Raw genomic sequence first — 17274 nt, 5'->3', positions numbered from 1 at the left:
AGTGGAGGGGGTTGCCTGTGGTGGGAAGAGCGAGCCATGCCAGTGTTGGGTTTCTCCAGAGGTCTGTTAGCAGCCCAAGTCAGACTACATCTTCCAGTGCTACCTCCTCCTAGGAAGTCCTAGGAGTGAGGGTGTAGGGGTGGTGGGGTATCTTTCTGTCCCATAACCAGTACACACCTGTGTGCTGGGACATTGTTCTCAGCCAGATCTCCTACTGCATTTTGTGAGCAGGAGATAGGCTGAGGTAGGTGCAGTTCCCCCACAACCTCCTTCTGCTACTTTTGATGTCCCTTTTCAATGACTGCTTCTCCTGGATGAAGTATGAGATGAAGCTGTTTCATCATTGCAGTTGAAAGCAGATTTTAACCTTGTGTGAAACTAATTCGAAGAGAGACCTCTGACATGGGCAGGCAAAGGCCTGGTTTGGCTGCTGAAGCTGCTGATCTGTCTTCTCAAGTGCTTTCACCTCCCTGAGATTCAAGAGCTGTTCACAGATGCGTTAGGTTCAGGATTTTTGATCTGAATAGAGATCAGATCAGCAGTCTCCTTGCTGATGACACTTGCCCTGCTCTAAGCATGTCTCTCCACCCGCTCCAGCATCAGCTCACCAGGTTTAGGGCTCATGTGACGCTCCCACCACTGAGTGCTTTCCCTGTGCTGATGGGCTCCTGCCACTGCAGACCATGCAGGGCACTGGTCTGGGCTCGCCCTGTGCAGGGTCTCTGCACTAACGTGGTTGTGTTTGATGCCAACAGGGCCATCACAGCAGCAGGTCGCGGCGGGAGAGGACTCCAAATGACTGTGCCCAGCTGGCCTTGCACAGCCCGAGCCAACACCATGAGCGGTGAGCACGAACCCAGAGACATCTAGGGTGGGTGAGGATCAGCATCTCCGGTTGTCTGTGCTGTTTTGATGCTTGCTGGTGTCGGTCCCCTGAGGTGGAGGAGTATCCAGATTGGGGCAAGGAAAGGCCTGGCAAGCCCTACTCTTGCACAAGGGGAACATGGCTTCTGTGTCAGAGAGGTTTGTGCCAGGCAGTGTTGAAGGCAGCTGCTTTGGTCCCCAGGGTGATGAGCTGTCTGCTGAGATGCACATGGGAGAGCACCTCCCCTCTCGCAACAGGCTGGGAGCACTGTCAGTCCTTGCCTGGCCGTTGGGCCAAGAGGACCTCGCTGCCTGCCCTGGCTTGTCCCCGTCTCTCTAGCCCTGCCCATCTTCCTCTTGGTGCTTAGCAACATGCAACATGCTCTGGTGCTCCAGCACCAGCATGGCAGAGTGCGGGGACCTACGGACAGGTGACCACTGGTAAATGAGGCAGCAGGGCTTAACTGGGTTTCTACAAGGGTTGTTGAAACTTGCATTGTGTTGGAGACAGGACTAAGAGCACACTTGCTTTTCAACTCTTTGAGCGTAGCTCATGAGCAGTAGCATGGTGAAAGCGATCCTCTGCTCATGGTCTTGGGCTCTGGAGTCTCTCCAGTGGAGAAATTGTCTCTAACTTCATCCCAGAGCAGAGTCATCTGTCCCCCTAGAAGTCTAGAGTTGTTCTGGGTGGCAGGAGAGCTGCCTTCTGCAACCCCTGTGAGAGCAGCTAGTGAAGGTCTGGTTATCACGCAGCCATGGTTGGCTTTGGGGGAGTCGGGTGACTGCCCCTGAGCCTGGGGGCTGCTGGAGGGGGTCCTCCCACCTGGTGATGTGGGGGTCTGGGTGCTGATGGCATTGCCCAGAGATGCTTGGAGCTGCTGAAGGGATGAAGGGCACCACCAAATGCCAGGCTGTACCCGTGCTGTGCGAGGCCAGGAAATAACAGGCGTGACTCTGTGTGCACCCCAGGCCGGACATGTGCCCCCTGCCCCCGCGCCGTGCTCCGTTCCCCCTCTTCACGGAAACGGGCAGGATCTACTCCATGCAGAACATCTTCCAGACCATGTACCTCCTGGGCCAGGTGCTCTTCCACCGTGTCCAGCACTCTCTGCAAGACCCAGTGCTGGCCAGGTGACTTTGGTTTGTCTTGAACCACCTCCCTGTCATTCTGCAAGGACTTGCCTTTGCCTCGCTAAGGCATGAGCCAGGCATGAGCTCTGTAAACCACAGGCTGCACAGTGCAGGAGCAGGATGGTCCTGTGCGGCTGCCCCAGACTCTCCTTCTCACCTATCCTGTCTGCCAGCTCCGGGTGCCTGGCTCAGGAGCGCCCGGTACAGCTAGCTGGGGTGCACCCTGCTAACCCAGCCCAGCTTGTGTCTCCTGCTTAGCTTAACACCAGCCCTCTGGGCACCCCAAGTGATCGAATGCCGCCTGTGACATTGCTGGGATTTCAGCTGGGCTTCACTGCTAAGAAAGTGCTAATTCTTCTGCATGCCTTGATAGCTTGATGGAGAGGAATGTGTGAAGGGAATCAAAATCCAGAACAGAGCCTGACTCAGGTCCTGTTCCCAAGACACTGTCTCCTGTGGGCTCTCAGCACCCTTGGCTGTATCTTGGCCACTCTTAATTAACCTTTTCCATGAACTGGCTGCACCAAGTTACTCATCCCGTAGCTGATGCCTCTGGCCAGGGTACAGTATGTCTGCGTGCTCACTGGAACAGGTATGCAACGACCTCAGTCTCTCCATATGTGCTGGAGCAACTATCTCCACCACACTCTTATCTGTGCAAGTGCAGTAAATTTAACATGTTCAAAGACATCATTGCAGCCTTAAGGTGTCCCCACTGCTCTAAGGCTGCTGAGCACCTGGAGGAATGTCTAAATACTTCTAATTCTCCTTGAGCAGAGCCCCCAGGCAGAAAGGGAGGAGAGTGAGCATCCATCATCGGTACCATCAGTGGCACATCTTGCCTTCCCTCCCCAGCTGGTGCGGAGATGCAGGCAGCAGAGCTGGCTTCTGCCTGCAGATGATGCAAAGTGATGTCCCTGCTTTTAACCACAGTAGGCTGACTGTCTTCAAATGTTGCTTTTTTTTTTTTTTTTTTTTTTTAAAAGTCTGGACATGCCAACAGTTAGTGGCTATGTAAGACTTCCTTCTTCCTCCCATCAGCAGTAGAGGAGGTTTAGGCTGTGGTACCATGAAAGATGGTAGCTTGTGGAGTTGTTGTAACCCAGTGGGGTGAGTCCCAGGCCTCTCCCCTGGTCTCGATCTCCCTTTGAAGTCAGCCACCTTGAAATGTCTCTTCTTGGTACTTTGCATCACTTCAGATGCATGTGGTATCTCTCTGATATGATAACTTTGTACCCCTATGCAACCACAAAAATAAAGAAATGACTGAGCTGACTTGTTTGTCCTGACATTTTAGTAAAGAAAAATCTGGTCTTGGACACAGACTGGAACATTTGCCTGCTAGTGACCTCTTGAAGGGTATGAGTCATCGGAAGGTAATTTCTCATTTCTGCTCTAAAGGGTGTGTTCACCTGTATCAACTGGGATTTTTCAGTCAAAAGCTGCAGGATGTGTCCTTTTTTAATGCCTCTGTGCTAGGGGAAATTGGATTTTCTTTCTGTTGTGACTTTCATTTTACACTACAGCTACATTATGTGGAGGCATTATCTCACAAATGTATTTGCGGACAGAGATTCAGTGAATCTCCGCATGCTGTTCTGGCTTGTCTTCAGCGAAATCAACATCATGTTGCAAACAGGAATAAATATCCTCTCCTCCCCAAGGTCTCCAAAGGAGCGGCGTTAGACACTTATTAACCTGTACGGTATCAGTGAGTGCCCATGCGAGTTACTGGTGTGCGTAGCGGAATTTTGATTATAGAAGAACTGATGTAGGGCTAGCCTATGATGATAGGAACAACAGACCGAATGTGACAATTTTGATTTTTCTCACTGTGGATCTCCTTTTATTTTGTGGCTCAGTGCTGTCGATCCTGCAGCAAGGCTGTGTCTCCAGGGGATGCCCTGGAAATCCATGGTCTGTGTTGCCTCTGCCAGTGCAGCAGCTAATCCCAGTGGTGGCCCCTTTGTTTCCAGGGATGGAAGAAAGTGGTGCGTGCTTGGGTTGCTTGTTTATGTTTCAAGTTGCAGGTAAAATTTGCTGTAAGAGCAAAAGTGATACTTCTCTTGTTGGAGGTGGGAGAGGAAAGTGAGCATGTGGTATCTGGAGATACTGGAGAGGAACAAATCCTTGTCTAAGCAAACAGGACCCTTTTCTGCTGGTTGATGCACTTGCTCAGATAGTTCCCCCCAGTTGATGGCTGCTTCCCACCAGCAGGATCCTCACCTGCTGATGTAAATGAGATCATCCCTCCAATTTCGGCATTGGCCCTGTGATACGTATTTACCTGACTGGCTCCAAAGGTGATTTATCCAACCCTCAATGAACTCCTCTGACTATAGAGAATGGATGCTTGGTAAATATGTTTTCTCTCTGTTGGACCTCTAAAGAAATAGAAGCATGTGTTTTCCCTGTTGTCTGTCATGGCATATGCCGTATGTTTTGGTGTGATCACTATGGGTTGCATGCTGGAGGAATATAAATATGCATGATGGGGTTAAGAAGAGATGAGTAGGTGCTGTATCCTCTCTCCTCATGCTGCATCCAGACAGCACATCCTGGGCACGCACACGCTGCTGCATGGCTCGGCTCCCCGTGGCAGTGCCGCACGTGCGGGAAGGCAGTTGCACCTCCTGAGCAGTGTTTATCTGTCTGCATCTCTGTTTTTCTTCCCCAGCTCCCAGGAGGCTGGCCCAGCCCCAGAGAGCACCTTGGAGGAGGTCGGGGTGGCTGAGATGGCAGCAATGAGAAAGCAGGTGAGATGGGGTTGAAGGGCTGCAAATGTTTCCTGGGAAAGCCATAGGATGGTGGGTGAGGAGACTCCAGGGGACTGTTGCTCAGTCCTGATGGGCAGGCGTTGCCAAGCTAGTCCTGGCTGATGCTGCTAATGGAGAAGCAGAGGAGACTTACATGTGTGTTGACCCATCAAGCTCCTACCCTGAAGGGCTGTAGGGCTGCAGGAAACAGCAGACCCTTCCATCTGCTGGCAGCAAAGGACTCAGATGTTCTTCTGATGGGAATGACCCTTTCCTGAAGCATCTGCTCAGGAGCTGAGGTACTGCTGCTAATTCTCCCACACAAAGATAGCTGCTGCTCTGGAAAAGGAGAACCTGAAGGAGATGGCAGCACTCATCCCTCCATCCCTTGCTGTCCCGCGCCACTGGGGTGTAGCCAGTGACCTGCACTTTGCTGCAGGGCTGACGCTGGCCCCACTGCTTCCCTTGCAGTTGACGAGGATCTCGGGGAGGCTCCGTGTACTGGAGGAGCAGTGCAATACCTGGCGGCAGAAGGACACCCTGGTCTACTCCGTGCTGATCTCCGCCTGTCTCATCAACACGTGGCTCTGGCTGAGGAGATGATTTCCTATGCCCTGACCTCCCCTGCCCAACCCTGGCAGAGTGGGTGAGGGCGGGGAGGGGATCCTTGCTCGCGTACTTGCAAACAGTAAAACTACGTGTTTCTTCTTAACTTGACCTGCTTTTTGCACTGTAGGCCCTTGAGGATCTGTGTCCTGTACGCCCCGATTACAATGAAGGTGCCATCCCTCTCCCATAGTCTACCATCAGAGGTGGGTGAGGGAAACCATCAAGCTGGACCTTGTGCTGCAGCAGCTGGAGATAGGTGTCAGGGAAAGGTGGGGTACAAGGAGTTCCAGGGCTGGGCTGTGGCTGCAAATACTCTGTGTACACTAGCAACCACCTTGTATGTTTGATGAGGTCAGTGCTTGTGTGGGAAGCTGCTGTGAAAAGCCCAGGTCTCATAAGAAATTGATGGCTGATACAGGAGGTGTCTGTCCTGTGCAAAGCAATGCGAGACCCTCTGGCCCTTAGACTGTCTGCCAGAGGAGATGCAAAACCAAGGTGTTGGATGTTTGTGAACGTGGGGACCTGTTACAGGCTTAGACTGTGGTGAGCCCAGTCCCCTGACCATGTCCCAGCTTGGATAACTCAATTCTGACCCCATAAAAGTCCTCAGCCAACTGCTGTGGCCTGTTCCTCATCTTCCACCCCAAAAGCTTGTGTAGAGTCGTTCAGTGTTTTTAAGCTGCTGGTGGGTTTTCTTTTCTTCCTTGTGCAATTGCTCTTTGGTGGAGGTAGTACTGCCAGTTCTCCTGTGCCATAGCCCCTGCTCTAGGAGGTATGGGGCTGGAGGAGCCAGGAGCTCCCATCCCTGCAGCCACTGCTGTGCCACTGTCTTCTCGGCTTCCGTCCTACTGGAGCCAGTTCAGCAGCGAGTTTGCAAATGTTCAGATCCAAAGTGACTGTAAGAGCGTTGCTGAGATCTGGGCTTATCCAGGAGCTTGGCTCTTTCCCAAAGAGATTTAAATGGGAAACTTCCCCATGATGACTCTCTGGATTACAAGTCTTCATACCAACAGTGATAGCACCAGACAGGCCATGGAAAATTGCCCATTTGGGCAGCAGGAGATATTTGTTTGGTTGCCAATGCCAGAGGGCAGGATTGCTCCCAGGTCTGCTGCCAAGCTGTAAATTCAGCAATGGTGCAAGAACACAGGTGAAGGGAATTCTTGGCTCAGAGGATCTTTTTGGCTAAAAACAAGTCCAGTTAAACAGATTTGCCACTTCTTTCCTTCTGTGGAGTTTAGTAACACTTGACTTTGAGACGCTTTTGGTGGCTCATCCAGCACATCTGCTGGAGTTGTGCTTGCAGGATCTGGGGGCAGGTTTTCACATGGATTAACAGGATCTCTCTGTTCCACATATAAGTAATTGTAGCTGGATCTGCAGGTCATCCAGATGTCCCAATAACTTATTTACACACACGGATGCTTGGATGTTTTCTGCCTGCAGCTGCATTAAGCATCCGTGACTGTAAATCTGGCAGCTGGACATTGACTAATAAATAACTGTCCCACAAGTAATTGCAGGTCTGAACCTGTGTCTGATAGCTGAGCTGAGGAGAGCACTGAGATTTATTGCGGATGAGAGCCAGGATGGTGTGTGGGCTTGGCATGCCATGCCATGGCAGGGTGCATGTACGGGATGGGAGCAGTGGTACAGGAGTGGTTCCCATGGCTTGTGGTTCAGGGATGTGGTCAGATTTACCAGGGGACCTTGCACAACAGGTCTGTATAAGTGGGCTACCGCTGGGTGACTCATGCCAGGAAAGCAGGTAAATTGTTTGGCTGGTTTCTCTTCTCCGAGAGGTGCTGATGTGTTTTGGAGGAAGCTTGTGGTTTTGTGGTTTGTTTTTTTTTTTTAAAAGCTGTATTTTAGGGTAAGAAGGGCTGACCCTTTGGGGGGACGCACCACCTTCAAAGTGTTTATTGAAGATGTTTGGAGGACAGGTGATCAAACTGTATGTGTTCTCACAGGCTAATTATTGGCAGGTTGTCAGGGATACAATATGACTTTTACGTAAGGCATAAATCCTGGTGTAAATCTGCAAACACTGACCTATAAAATGCATATTTCAATAAACTGTGTGTTCTGGATGTGTTTCTTCTACCAACTGCGGAGTCTGATCCTGGTATCCCAGTGGATGGGAATGGGTAAGGTTTATTCCCTTGGCAGTAGGACTCTGACCTGGTGCTGGATGTCTCAGCCACACATACTTATTTAATTGCACCCTGGATTTCTGACATCTCTAGATGGCTGTTTGTCCCACTGGTGTAAAACACGCATGCCAGCCACCCTGGCAGGGGGAGATCTGGTTAATGCTATCCCTATTGGGGTGTGATGCCTTTATTTCCTTTCTCTCTTCCCTGCCTCCTCCTCCTCCTGGCTCTTCTGTGTCCCAGGGCAGCACATGTGTCAGGGCTGGGTGTCTCCTAGCGTCACTGCTGCAACGAGGTGCATGGAAAATAAAGTGTCTTGTGCAATATGATGCTCGAAGGAGCTGCGAGGGAGCAGCTCCTGGAGTTCCCATGTTGCTTTTGAAGGCAGCTGGAGGCAGGGAGCAAAAGGAGAGGTGATGCTCCTGGTCTGTGAACTGCCCCTGGTGCCAGGGTCCATGGCATGGGGATGAGAGCAGGGCGATGGGTCCTTTGCTGCTGGGTGCTTGCCTAGGAAGCACCCAATGCCGCCAGCAGCCCCGACCAAGGCTGCAAAAATTCGATTTCTTCCTTCGGGCTCCCTGCTGTCCAGGTTTTCAGTGAGATCAGAATAAGTGGAATTTAAGGCTTTGAAGAGGGGAAAAAAAAAAAAAGATAAACCTTCGATAGTGAAGGGACTTGTGGTGTTGGTGCTTTCACATCAGCTCTGCACATGGTGGAGGACTCCAAGTGCACGGCAGGGACTGATCCAGCCTCAGGCACTGCAAGCGGCTAGATGCTGAAGGAAGGGGCTAAAAATTAACCTCTTCCTCATTGCCTTGGGGATGCAAATTTTTTGATAACTGGTTATTAGAATGTGAACAAAATACGAGGGCAGAAACTGGTGAAAGATGCATTTCATGATCAACTTCAAACTCTGCAGCTCTCTTCGCTGTGACTCTAGAACAGCATATTTGGTCTCCTGTTCCCCAAGTATGAAAAGTGGTAACTGGATGGGAAGGTGTTAAAAAGTGGCTACTTCTGCAAATTTTTCATCATAGCAGTAGCTCTGGCATAGCTTGTGAAGCAGGGAAATAGCCACCAGCTTTGTTTTGCATCCCCTTGTGCAGGCAGGGCCGGAGCCCAGCTGGGGGTCTGCCAGGTGTGCCTGTCCCCGGGTGGGCAGTGACCCTTCCCCAAGGTTTGCTGGGGACTCGGGAGCTGCTGGACTCAGAGCTGGTCAGGATGGCTGCGATTTCCAGCTGGACTCTGCCCTGAGAGACGTCTAGGGTCCCTCCAGCCACCAAGGGGAGGAGGGGATGCGTGGGTAGGGAAATGGAGCATCCCTGAGCAACACGTTTCTCTCCTCCCCTTTCATCCCCTAGAGACAAAGCTGGCTGCTATTACCTCCTCTGAAGTGTGCCTTGCTGCTCAGGGTGTCGAGGATTCTCAGGGGATGGGTGTGCTGTAGTGACGAGACCCATGCACACGTGCATGTGCACCCTCCCCATGCACCGCGGAGTCCCCTCTGCCATTGCCAGGGTGCTGCCTGGCCACCTCGCCTGCTTCTCTGCTTGGGCAGGGGAGAAGGGCAGGAGTGCAGGCAGCTCCGCTTGTGCTGGCTTTGCTTTGCAGCTCAACACGTGTTTTAAAAGCCTGAGTGCTCCAGAGACAGACCAGGAGGGATGCTCCTCAGCCAGCCCTGCTAACCCGTGTTAGGCGGCAGCCAAGTGTTGAAGGCTTCGGGGGACACCAGGCTCGTAAGTGGACAGTGGTGACTTCTTGGCAGTGGCTCCACTGCCCTGGGGAGGTGGCTTGCCTGGGCGTGCGTGACTGTCCTGTGCGTACAGAATGGATGTAGTGTCCGTGTGTGTTGGTAGAGGTGTACAAAGCATTGCCTTCCCCCAGGCAAAGCCTTAGCTATGGGCTGCACTATGTGAGAGCATGAGTGTGTTGTCTCCAGGAACCTGCCTTATTCCTGATTGCAGGTATGGAGTGCGTACTGTGCCCCGGGGGGGAGCGAGCAGGGTGTCCAGGGTGGGAATACATTTTCTAGGTAGGGCTGGGCAATGCCTGTGTGCCTTTGCATCCATGCAAGTTTGTGTTTCTGTGAGGTGCTTTTGCATGGTGTGGTCTATACTAGGGTGCAGCAGAACAGTGAGGGCTGTGTGTGATGCTGGGGCTGGGCAAGCCCTGTGGGCATCTCTTGCTTTTTAGATAAACAAACCCTGGTGAAATCCTGCACTTAACAGCTCCTCAGCAACTTCCACATATTAATGTAGGGTCTTCTCTGCTGCTCTCTGGAACCAGATGGTAGCTCCTGCCAGCAGGAACCTCAGCAAGGCTCTTTTTAAATAGCAAACCTTAATTTCCAGTGCAGAGGAGATTTCTGCGGTGATGAGAGCCGGGGATTCCTGGGCAGACCCTTGCTGTTGCAGTCCCCTGGGGAAGGAGGGCAGTTGCTGAGGTGTAAACACTCTTGTATACGCAAAGTCTACCCTGTGCTGCTGTATGACAGCATCTCCCTGCCAGGGCTGGCCTTGTCCTTACATCCCTTACGAGGCTATTTTCTTATCCTTGGGCAGGCAGTGGTGCTGAGAGCAGTGAGCTCATTGTTAGGGCATGGCTCGCTGGGGATGCTGTTGCCCTGGCAATGGCTGAGGAGCCTGAAGGTGAGGACAGCATATTTCATGGGCCATGGGAGCATCTTTCATGGGCCACAGGCAGATGCGGGATCTCTTGGGGAGGGCAAAATGTTCCGCAGGACTCTTACTGCAGCATCAGCAATTGCTGGTGGTGGAAAACCATGGGGTGGGCACATCCCATGGTGTTTGACCCTCTCTTCCCATGCTGTGCTGTATCTCTGTGTTCAAACCATGTAACGTGTCCTGCACGGCTCTTCCCGTGGATGTTTTCTGCTCTTTGCAGGTCTCTGGGGCAGGGTGTGTGCCTGTGGACTCCTCACATGGAGGATGACGACCAAGAGTAATGGTCTGCACAGCTTACCGACCAACCGCCACCACTGCCCACCTGCCCAAGCCCGAATGGAGGGTGACACGGAGGGGACAAGGTGCAGCACCAGGAGGTCAGGCTGGTCCCTGGTTTGGTCGAGGGATGCAGCAGTGGGGCAGGGGAGGAGAGGGCCAGCTCGGTGTGTCTGCCAAGACCTGGCGTGGGCAGGGCTGCAGTGCCAAACCTCAGCTGCCTGCTTCCTCCAGTTCGTCTGGCTGTGGGCAGGTGCCACAATGGCGTGGTGTGGCTGTGACCTCCTCTTTTTCCCCACTGCAGGACTCGCTCGACACAGGATGACACCTCCTCAGAGCTGCGGAGAGGGGCTCCCCCGGGTGGGGGGCAGCAGCCGGCTGCCTCCGCTTTCCAAGGCAGGCAGGCCTTGGCCAGGTACCTGTGTGTGCCACTGGCCTGGGGTCAGCCTGAGCCTTTTGTGCCTGGCTGTGACACTGAGGACTTGCGTGGGGTCAGGATCCCCTCCTGCTGTTTGGCATTCAAGAGTTGCAGGGACCAGTGTCTGTGAATGCTGCTCTGCGTGCCCCAATGCCCATGGAGAGGGCGGTGGGAGGGGATGGCTCCATCACCTCTGGGACCCCAGAAGGGCTCGGGGGCTCCTTTCCCTTGCAGGCAGCCTCACTCTGCCCCGGTCACCCGCATTTCCCTCATGTCCCTGTGGGAATGGCAGCAAGACTGGGGAAGGAGCTGTGGGACTCTGCCAGGGTGGGCTCTCTTGCTCGTATATTCTTGGTCCACACCATCGCTACAAGGAGGGAAAAAGGAAATGTTTGGGCTTGTAAGGGAGCTGTGAGAGTTTTCTTCTCAGCTGCAGCCCCGCTGCTTGTTCTCAAGGTTTTGCTTTCTCCTTGCTCCACAGACACCTCCTGACTCTGCCTCTCTCCCCTGTCCAGGGTAGTCCGGCTGGTGCTGGTGCTGAGGGACTGGGCCAACAAGAGTTTGCATGAGGAGGAGCAAAGGCCAGACCCCTTCCTTGAGCGCTTCCAGGGCCCCGGGCTCCAGACAGCGGCTGCAGGTGCTGGCAACGAACTAGAGGACGAGGAGACGGAGGAGGAAAACAAAAAGTAGGGTCCCTTCCTGTGGCCCCAGCCATCCTTGGCTGGAGATCAGCCATGCATGGTGCCTGGGGGCTCCCAGCAGCGATGGCTAATGGAGGTGGATGGGGATGGGAAAGGGGGAGGTAGGATGCGGTGGTGGGAAGGCTCCTCCCTCCCCTCTCCAGCCCCTGTCCTGGCAGCCAGCCTGGCCTTGCTGGGCTGTTGTGCAGGCACACAGGACCTGGTAGTATGTCCCTATGGAAAAGACCTGACCTGTCCCTAACGCATGGCATCTTCTCTCCCCTGGTCCATGCTCTGGTAGGAAATAGACATTGCATGGCTTGTGACAGCTAACAGACCTCCCCATTTTCAGAGCAGTCCAACACTGGTTGGCATTTGGAGCCAGCCCTGGGTCTGTAAAGAGATGCACCTTCAGCTTGTGCATATGAGGAGCTTGGGACAGGCCAAGGGATGTGGGATCTCCACTCAGGAGACCACAGCAAGCATGAACGCATGGGATTTGCCAGTCTCATTCATCATCCGCAGGATGAAAGGAGATGAAGGGAGTGCGTTTGCTGCCCATACCCCCTCAAGAGCAGACACGGTGACAGCAGCTTTCTGAAAAGGCTCTTTCAAATCCAGCCCTTTCATCTCCTCAGCTCACACTCCCAGTGAAAAGCAATAACCTGGCTTTTCTTCTGCTGGCTAATTAAAGGGCAAAGCTCATGGTCTACTCTAGACCCTACCATTATACATGGTAATTAAAATAACAAGAAATAATTGTTTTCTGCGGGAGAAAAATACCTGAGCCTTGTATCTGGGTCTTTACTAGTCATGGAAGAAAAAAGTTCTGCCCTGTGAGGTTAAAGGGAGCTTGTTAAATGTCAGAGGGAGCTGAAGTGTGCTGTGAAAGGGCTGCTTGGTGCCAGTGGGCTCCTGGGGAGATGGTGGTAACTTCTGCTGTTTTCAAAGTCCTCAGCTCCACAGGTAAGAAGAGCCCCAAGTCTGGTAACTCTGAACGTGAGCTGCTGTCCACGGCCGTGGGAGCCTCCACAGTTTCAGGCTTGGGTGCAAACCCTTCAGGAAGAGGCAGGTGATTGTTCTCTATTCCTGGGTTATCCCAGAGCCCTGGTTTTCCAGCCCTGACCCCACCGTCAGTGTAATGTCAGTGACTCTGGCCACCTGCCGTGGGCAGCGCTGGTGATTTAAAGCTGAAATTACCAATGTAATTAACACCGTTATTGAGGTTATTAGTGCTTGTGGGTGTTCCAACAGTGCTGGCTGGCTGCAGGTGAATCAGTGCTTCCAGTGTTGTCTGTCCCAGGGAGCAGAGTCTCTTTCTCAAAAAAACATTTAAGTCGCACTTCTGAGGAGCATAAGATAAGCACTTTTAATGGAAGGTTGGACCACCTGCTTGCCTATGGCTGTACCCATCACGAATGTGAAGGACTGCCGCTGGCTTTGTGCCAAGTGCCCGTCCCCATGCTCTGGGCACTGCGGGTGCTGCTGCCTGTGCTGCTGGGGAAGGAGACTTCAAGGCAGAGGTTTTGCTTTTGAAGCTGTCAGAAGCAGTGGGGTGGGCATGGGGAATCTGTTGGCAAGCAGGTTGTTTTTTTCCTATCACTGGAGGGAGTTTTGCATGTTCAAAAGCTGGAAGGGAGGGAAGGAGGGAGGGGGACAGGGAGTTTTGTCCTACGAGGCTGCAGTAGCTAAGCCTATCAGCCCAGCTGCAGAGCTTCTCTTCCCCAGCTTCACCAGTGAGATCTGGCAACTGGAGCACACACATCTTATCTCAGAGTCCCAAAATGAGCAGGATCAAACACTTGGGAGCAGTTCAAAGGCTGGACCCAGGACTGAGCATACTGCAGGCAGGCAGCTATGAGCAGAATGATGATGGCAGCCTTGCAATGCCAGCTGCCCCTCCGGTCGCTGCTCTTGGGCTTGGGTATCCCCTCCTGGTGCTCCCACTGATAATGCAGCATGCTTTCTTTCCTGCCCTAATTAATCTTCTCTTAAGATCTGTCTTGCACCAATCTGTACCCTGTCTCGGAGAGGTGACGTCATGTAATGAGAAGTTTTCTGATCACCCTCTTCCATACATCTGTTTCTAGCTCTGCCACTGGGATGCTGTGTGCATATAGGCCACCTGCTTTGCCTCACTGTCCTACAGTTTCCTCTTCGGGTACATTACTGAGCCCAGTTTTGGGGATAAAGGAGCTTTAACAGTGCTGGACATTTTTGCTCAGCACTGCTGGAATTGGTTTTAGCTTACAGACTGGCACTCAAGATGCAGATATGTTTGAGCCAGTCTAGTGCAGGGGATGAAGGATATGGCTTGGATGGTTCCTTCCAACACTATTTTCTCTGTTTAGCCCTTTTATTCATACATTGCCACCTCTGACTTCTCTCTACTTCCAGGAAGAAATGGCAGATCTTTGTGGTGGACCCTGCAGGGGACTGGTATTACCGTTGGCTGGCTGTCATTGCAGTTCCTGTCCTCTATAACTGGTGCTTGCTCGTAGCCAGGTGAGCTGGGACGTTGTAGGGTCCCTGTCTCCTCTAATCCTCCTGGTTGTCAAGGCTCAGCCAGGATCAGACAATTGACACGGGTGGTGCTGGGGCTGGTGGGAACCTAGAGGAAAGGGATCCCCCTACCACTATAACTTCTGCGGTGCAAAGGCAGAGCATCCATCCTCTGGCCCTGGTTGGAAAGGACCGTGATTTTGGGGTAAAGCTGCAAGGTGCATTTGGGAGGTGGTTTCTAGATGTTGCTTTACCTAGGTCAAGGGAGAGCAGATTTTTCAGAGTGGGTTTTAATTTCTAGGAGAAGAAGGTCAAGTGGCCAAGCTCTGTTGCAGAGCTAGGAGCTTTAGAATCAGCCTATATTCAGCTGTAATAGTTGGAGATGATATGGAGATTTGTTGGTCTTGCCAGCCTATTCTATGACCTTCCTCCAGGGCTTGCTTCAGTGACCTGCAAAAGACCTATGTTGTCCTCTGGCTGGTGTTAGACTACATCTCAGACTCTATCTACATTGGGGACATAGTGATCCGTCTGCACACAGGTAAGCAGAAGCAGCATCCTGACTTGTGAGTGCTTTGTTTTAATCCCCTAAGAATGGAGATGAGCTGCAAAGGAGAGGTCTAATCTACAGCTCCATTGGAAGAAGGGTTTTGTCTACCTTGGTACTTGCTAGCATGAAGCAGTCTCCAGAGAAAGAATCTAGTTAAAAGATCTGAGAAATGGAGTAAGTTTCAGAATGAAAGATTAATCATCCCAGCTTTCAACTTCACTTTTGAATAATTGTACAAAATGACCTGCATTACTATTAGTATTTGGGCATAGTTGAAAGTCTGTATCTCTGATTTTGCTTCAGTTAAGCTAATGATTTATCTACACAGAAAAATAGTAGAATTTAATGTTCTCAGAACACGGCATGTGGCTGTACATTTTCTGTCCGAACTGCAATAATTCATGATCTGGAGGATGGAAACCTTTGTGTCCCCATTTCTTTGTGGCAACAGAGTAAATCCCTAAGTGATATCTTTGGGTGGCTTTTTCCAGATGAAGGGCTTGAGTGATAAGAAAAGCTTGTAAACTGAGTAGATCAGATGGAACTGGTAATATTTGGATGACCCTGTGTATATACGCACACATGTGCATGGCATACCATAAAACGTTTCTCGTAAGTGCTTACAAGCCTGCAGAAGAGCTGAACATAAGCCAAGATAATTGTATCATTTGCTTCTCTGTTAGGTTTCTTGGAACAGGGCCTCCTGGTTAAGGATCTGAAGAAGTTACGGGATAACTACATCCACACCTTACAGTTCAAGCTGGATGTTCTCTCCATCCTGCCCACAGACCTGGCATACTTTGCTGTGGGATGGCACTGCCCTGAATTGCGTTTCAACAGGCTGCTGCACTTCTCACGCATGTTTGAGTTCTTTGGTAGGACTGAGACCAGAACCAGCCACCCTAACATCTTCCGCATCAGCAACTTGGTTCTTTACATCCTGGTCATCATCCACTGGAACGCGTGCATTTACTATGCCATTTCCAAGGCCATAGGTTTTGGAGAGGACACCTGGGTCTATCCCAACGTCACAGACCCTGAATATGGGTATCTGACCCGGGAGTACCTCTACTGTCTCTACTGGTCTACGTTGACTTTGACTACCATTGGAGAGACCCCTCCCCCTGTGCGTGATGAAGAGTACCTCTTTGTGATCTTTGATTTCCTCATTGGTGTCCTCATCTTTGCCACCATTGTGGGAAATGTTGGATCCATGATATCCAACATGAATGCCACCAGGGCAGAGTTCCAGGCAAAAATTGATGCCATCAAACACTACATGCAGTTCCGCAAGGTGAGCAAAGACATGGAAACCAAAGTTATCAAGTGGTTTGACTACCTGTGGACCAACAAGAAAGCAGTAGATGAACGGGAAGTCCTCAAGAATCTCCCTGATAAGTTAAGGGCAGAGATTGCCATCAATGTTCACCTGGAGACACTGAAGAAGGTGAGGATTTTCCAGGACTGTGAGGCAGGTCTACTGGTGGAGCTGGTGCTGAAGCTTCGCCTTCAGGTGTTCAGCCCAGGGGATTACATTTGCCGGAAAGGAGACATTGGGAAAGAGATGTACATCATCAAGGAGGGGAAGTTGGCCGTGGTGGCGGATGATGGAATGACTCAGTACGCTTTACTCACTGCAGGAGGCTGCTTTGGTGAGATCAGCATCCTCAACATTAAAGGGAGCAAAATGGGCAACAGGCGCACAGCCAACATCCGTAGCTTGGGCTACTCTGATCTCTTCTGCCTGTCAAAGGAAGATCTTATGGAAGCAGTCACAGAGTATCCTGATGCCAAAAAGATCTTGGAGGACCGTGGCCGGGAAATCCTGATCAAGGAAGGGCTGCTAGATGAATCAGCTGCAGAGGCAAGCACAGAAGGAAAGAGCGTGGAGGAGAAGCTGGACATGCTGGCCTTGAACCTGGACACCCTGCACACCCGATTTAGCCGGCTCCTGACAGAGTACAATGATGCCCAGATGAAGCTCAAGCAGCGTATCACTGTTCTGGAGTCCAAGATGAGGCAGCAGGATCTGGAGGACTTCTTCTCTGATAGCTCAGACAGTCTACTTCAGGATGAGGAGAAAGCTTTACCTGGTGGGATGCAATGAGGGGGTGCAGAGGTCAGCTAGACGATGTCTGGCCTTGTGCCAAGACAGTGTTTGCTATTTCACAAGGCAGACCCTGTGGCTGCCTTCTCAGGTCCTTGGCATTGCTGCTGCCACTGTCTTGTTGGCAGCTCCTGAGATGGCTCCAAATCAGGTGATTGTCCTAGCTCCTCCTCTGGCTTGTCCCTTTTCTTGTTGCCTTGATCTGAGACCTTGGATTTGGATCACTAAAAAGAGGAGAATGGCTAATGCCACTGCTGGCATTTCTCTCCAGCTTCTGCAAAAGGTCTGTGCCCATCACACCTCCTTTCTCCTATTTACCTTAATAGAAGGTTGGACATGAACCTTACATGGAGGAGTACCTGGACATGCTGATATCCCATGTATGTTGAGGAGACACAGTCACAGTGGCCAGAGCCTGCCATGTGCCACCTACCCATCCACACAGGGACAAAGGAGGAGACGGGCTTTGGAAGATGCCGCATTCCTTGCAGATAAAAAAACCATCCCAACGAGAGAGACCAAAACACAAGCCAGTTATTTACAA

At 51.7% G+C, this 17274-nt stretch overlaps 2 protein-coding genes across 2 annotated transcripts in view; both read left to right on the top strand.

The window, feature by feature from the left end:
- FATE1 (fetal and adult testis expressed 1) overlaps nucleotides 1-5354 on the top strand; it is a 6280-nt gene extending 926 nt beyond the window's left edge. Inside the window, exons 3-6 of the mRNA XM_009709958.1 lie at nucleotides 756-844; nucleotides 1834-1995; nucleotides 4673-4751; nucleotides 5223-5354. Coding sequence (XP_009708260.1) covers nucleotides 756-844; nucleotides 1834-1995; nucleotides 4673-4751; nucleotides 5223-5354 — 462 coding nt within the window. The remainder of the gene's footprint in view (nucleotides 1-755; nucleotides 845-1833; nucleotides 1996-4672; nucleotides 4752-5222) is intronic.
- A 4788-nt stretch (nucleotides 5355-10142) lies between these two features.
- Nucleotides 10143-16730, top strand: CNGA2 (cyclic nucleotide gated channel alpha 2). The gene is made up of 7 exons (XM_009709959.1): nucleotides 10143-10161; nucleotides 10418-10559; nucleotides 10778-10888; nucleotides 11407-11577; nucleotides 13969-14076; nucleotides 14508-14614; nucleotides 15307-16730. The coding sequence occupies exons 1-7, from the start codon at nucleotides 10143-10145 to the stop codon at nucleotides 16728-16730; spliced, it is 2082 nt and encodes a 693-aa protein (XP_009708261.1).
- The last annotated feature ends 544 nt before the right edge of the window (nucleotides 16731-17274 follow it).

This window comes from Cariama cristata, unplaced genomic scaffold (genome assembly GCF_000690535.1).
Source record: "Cariama cristata isolate BGI_N322 unplaced genomic scaffold, ASM69053v1 scaffold25871, whole genome shotgun sequence".
Taxonomy (NCBI): domain Eukaryota; kingdom Metazoa; phylum Chordata; class Aves; order Cariamiformes; family Cariamidae; genus Cariama; species Cariama cristata.
This window is presented reverse-complemented; position numbering and strand designations above follow the sequence as displayed.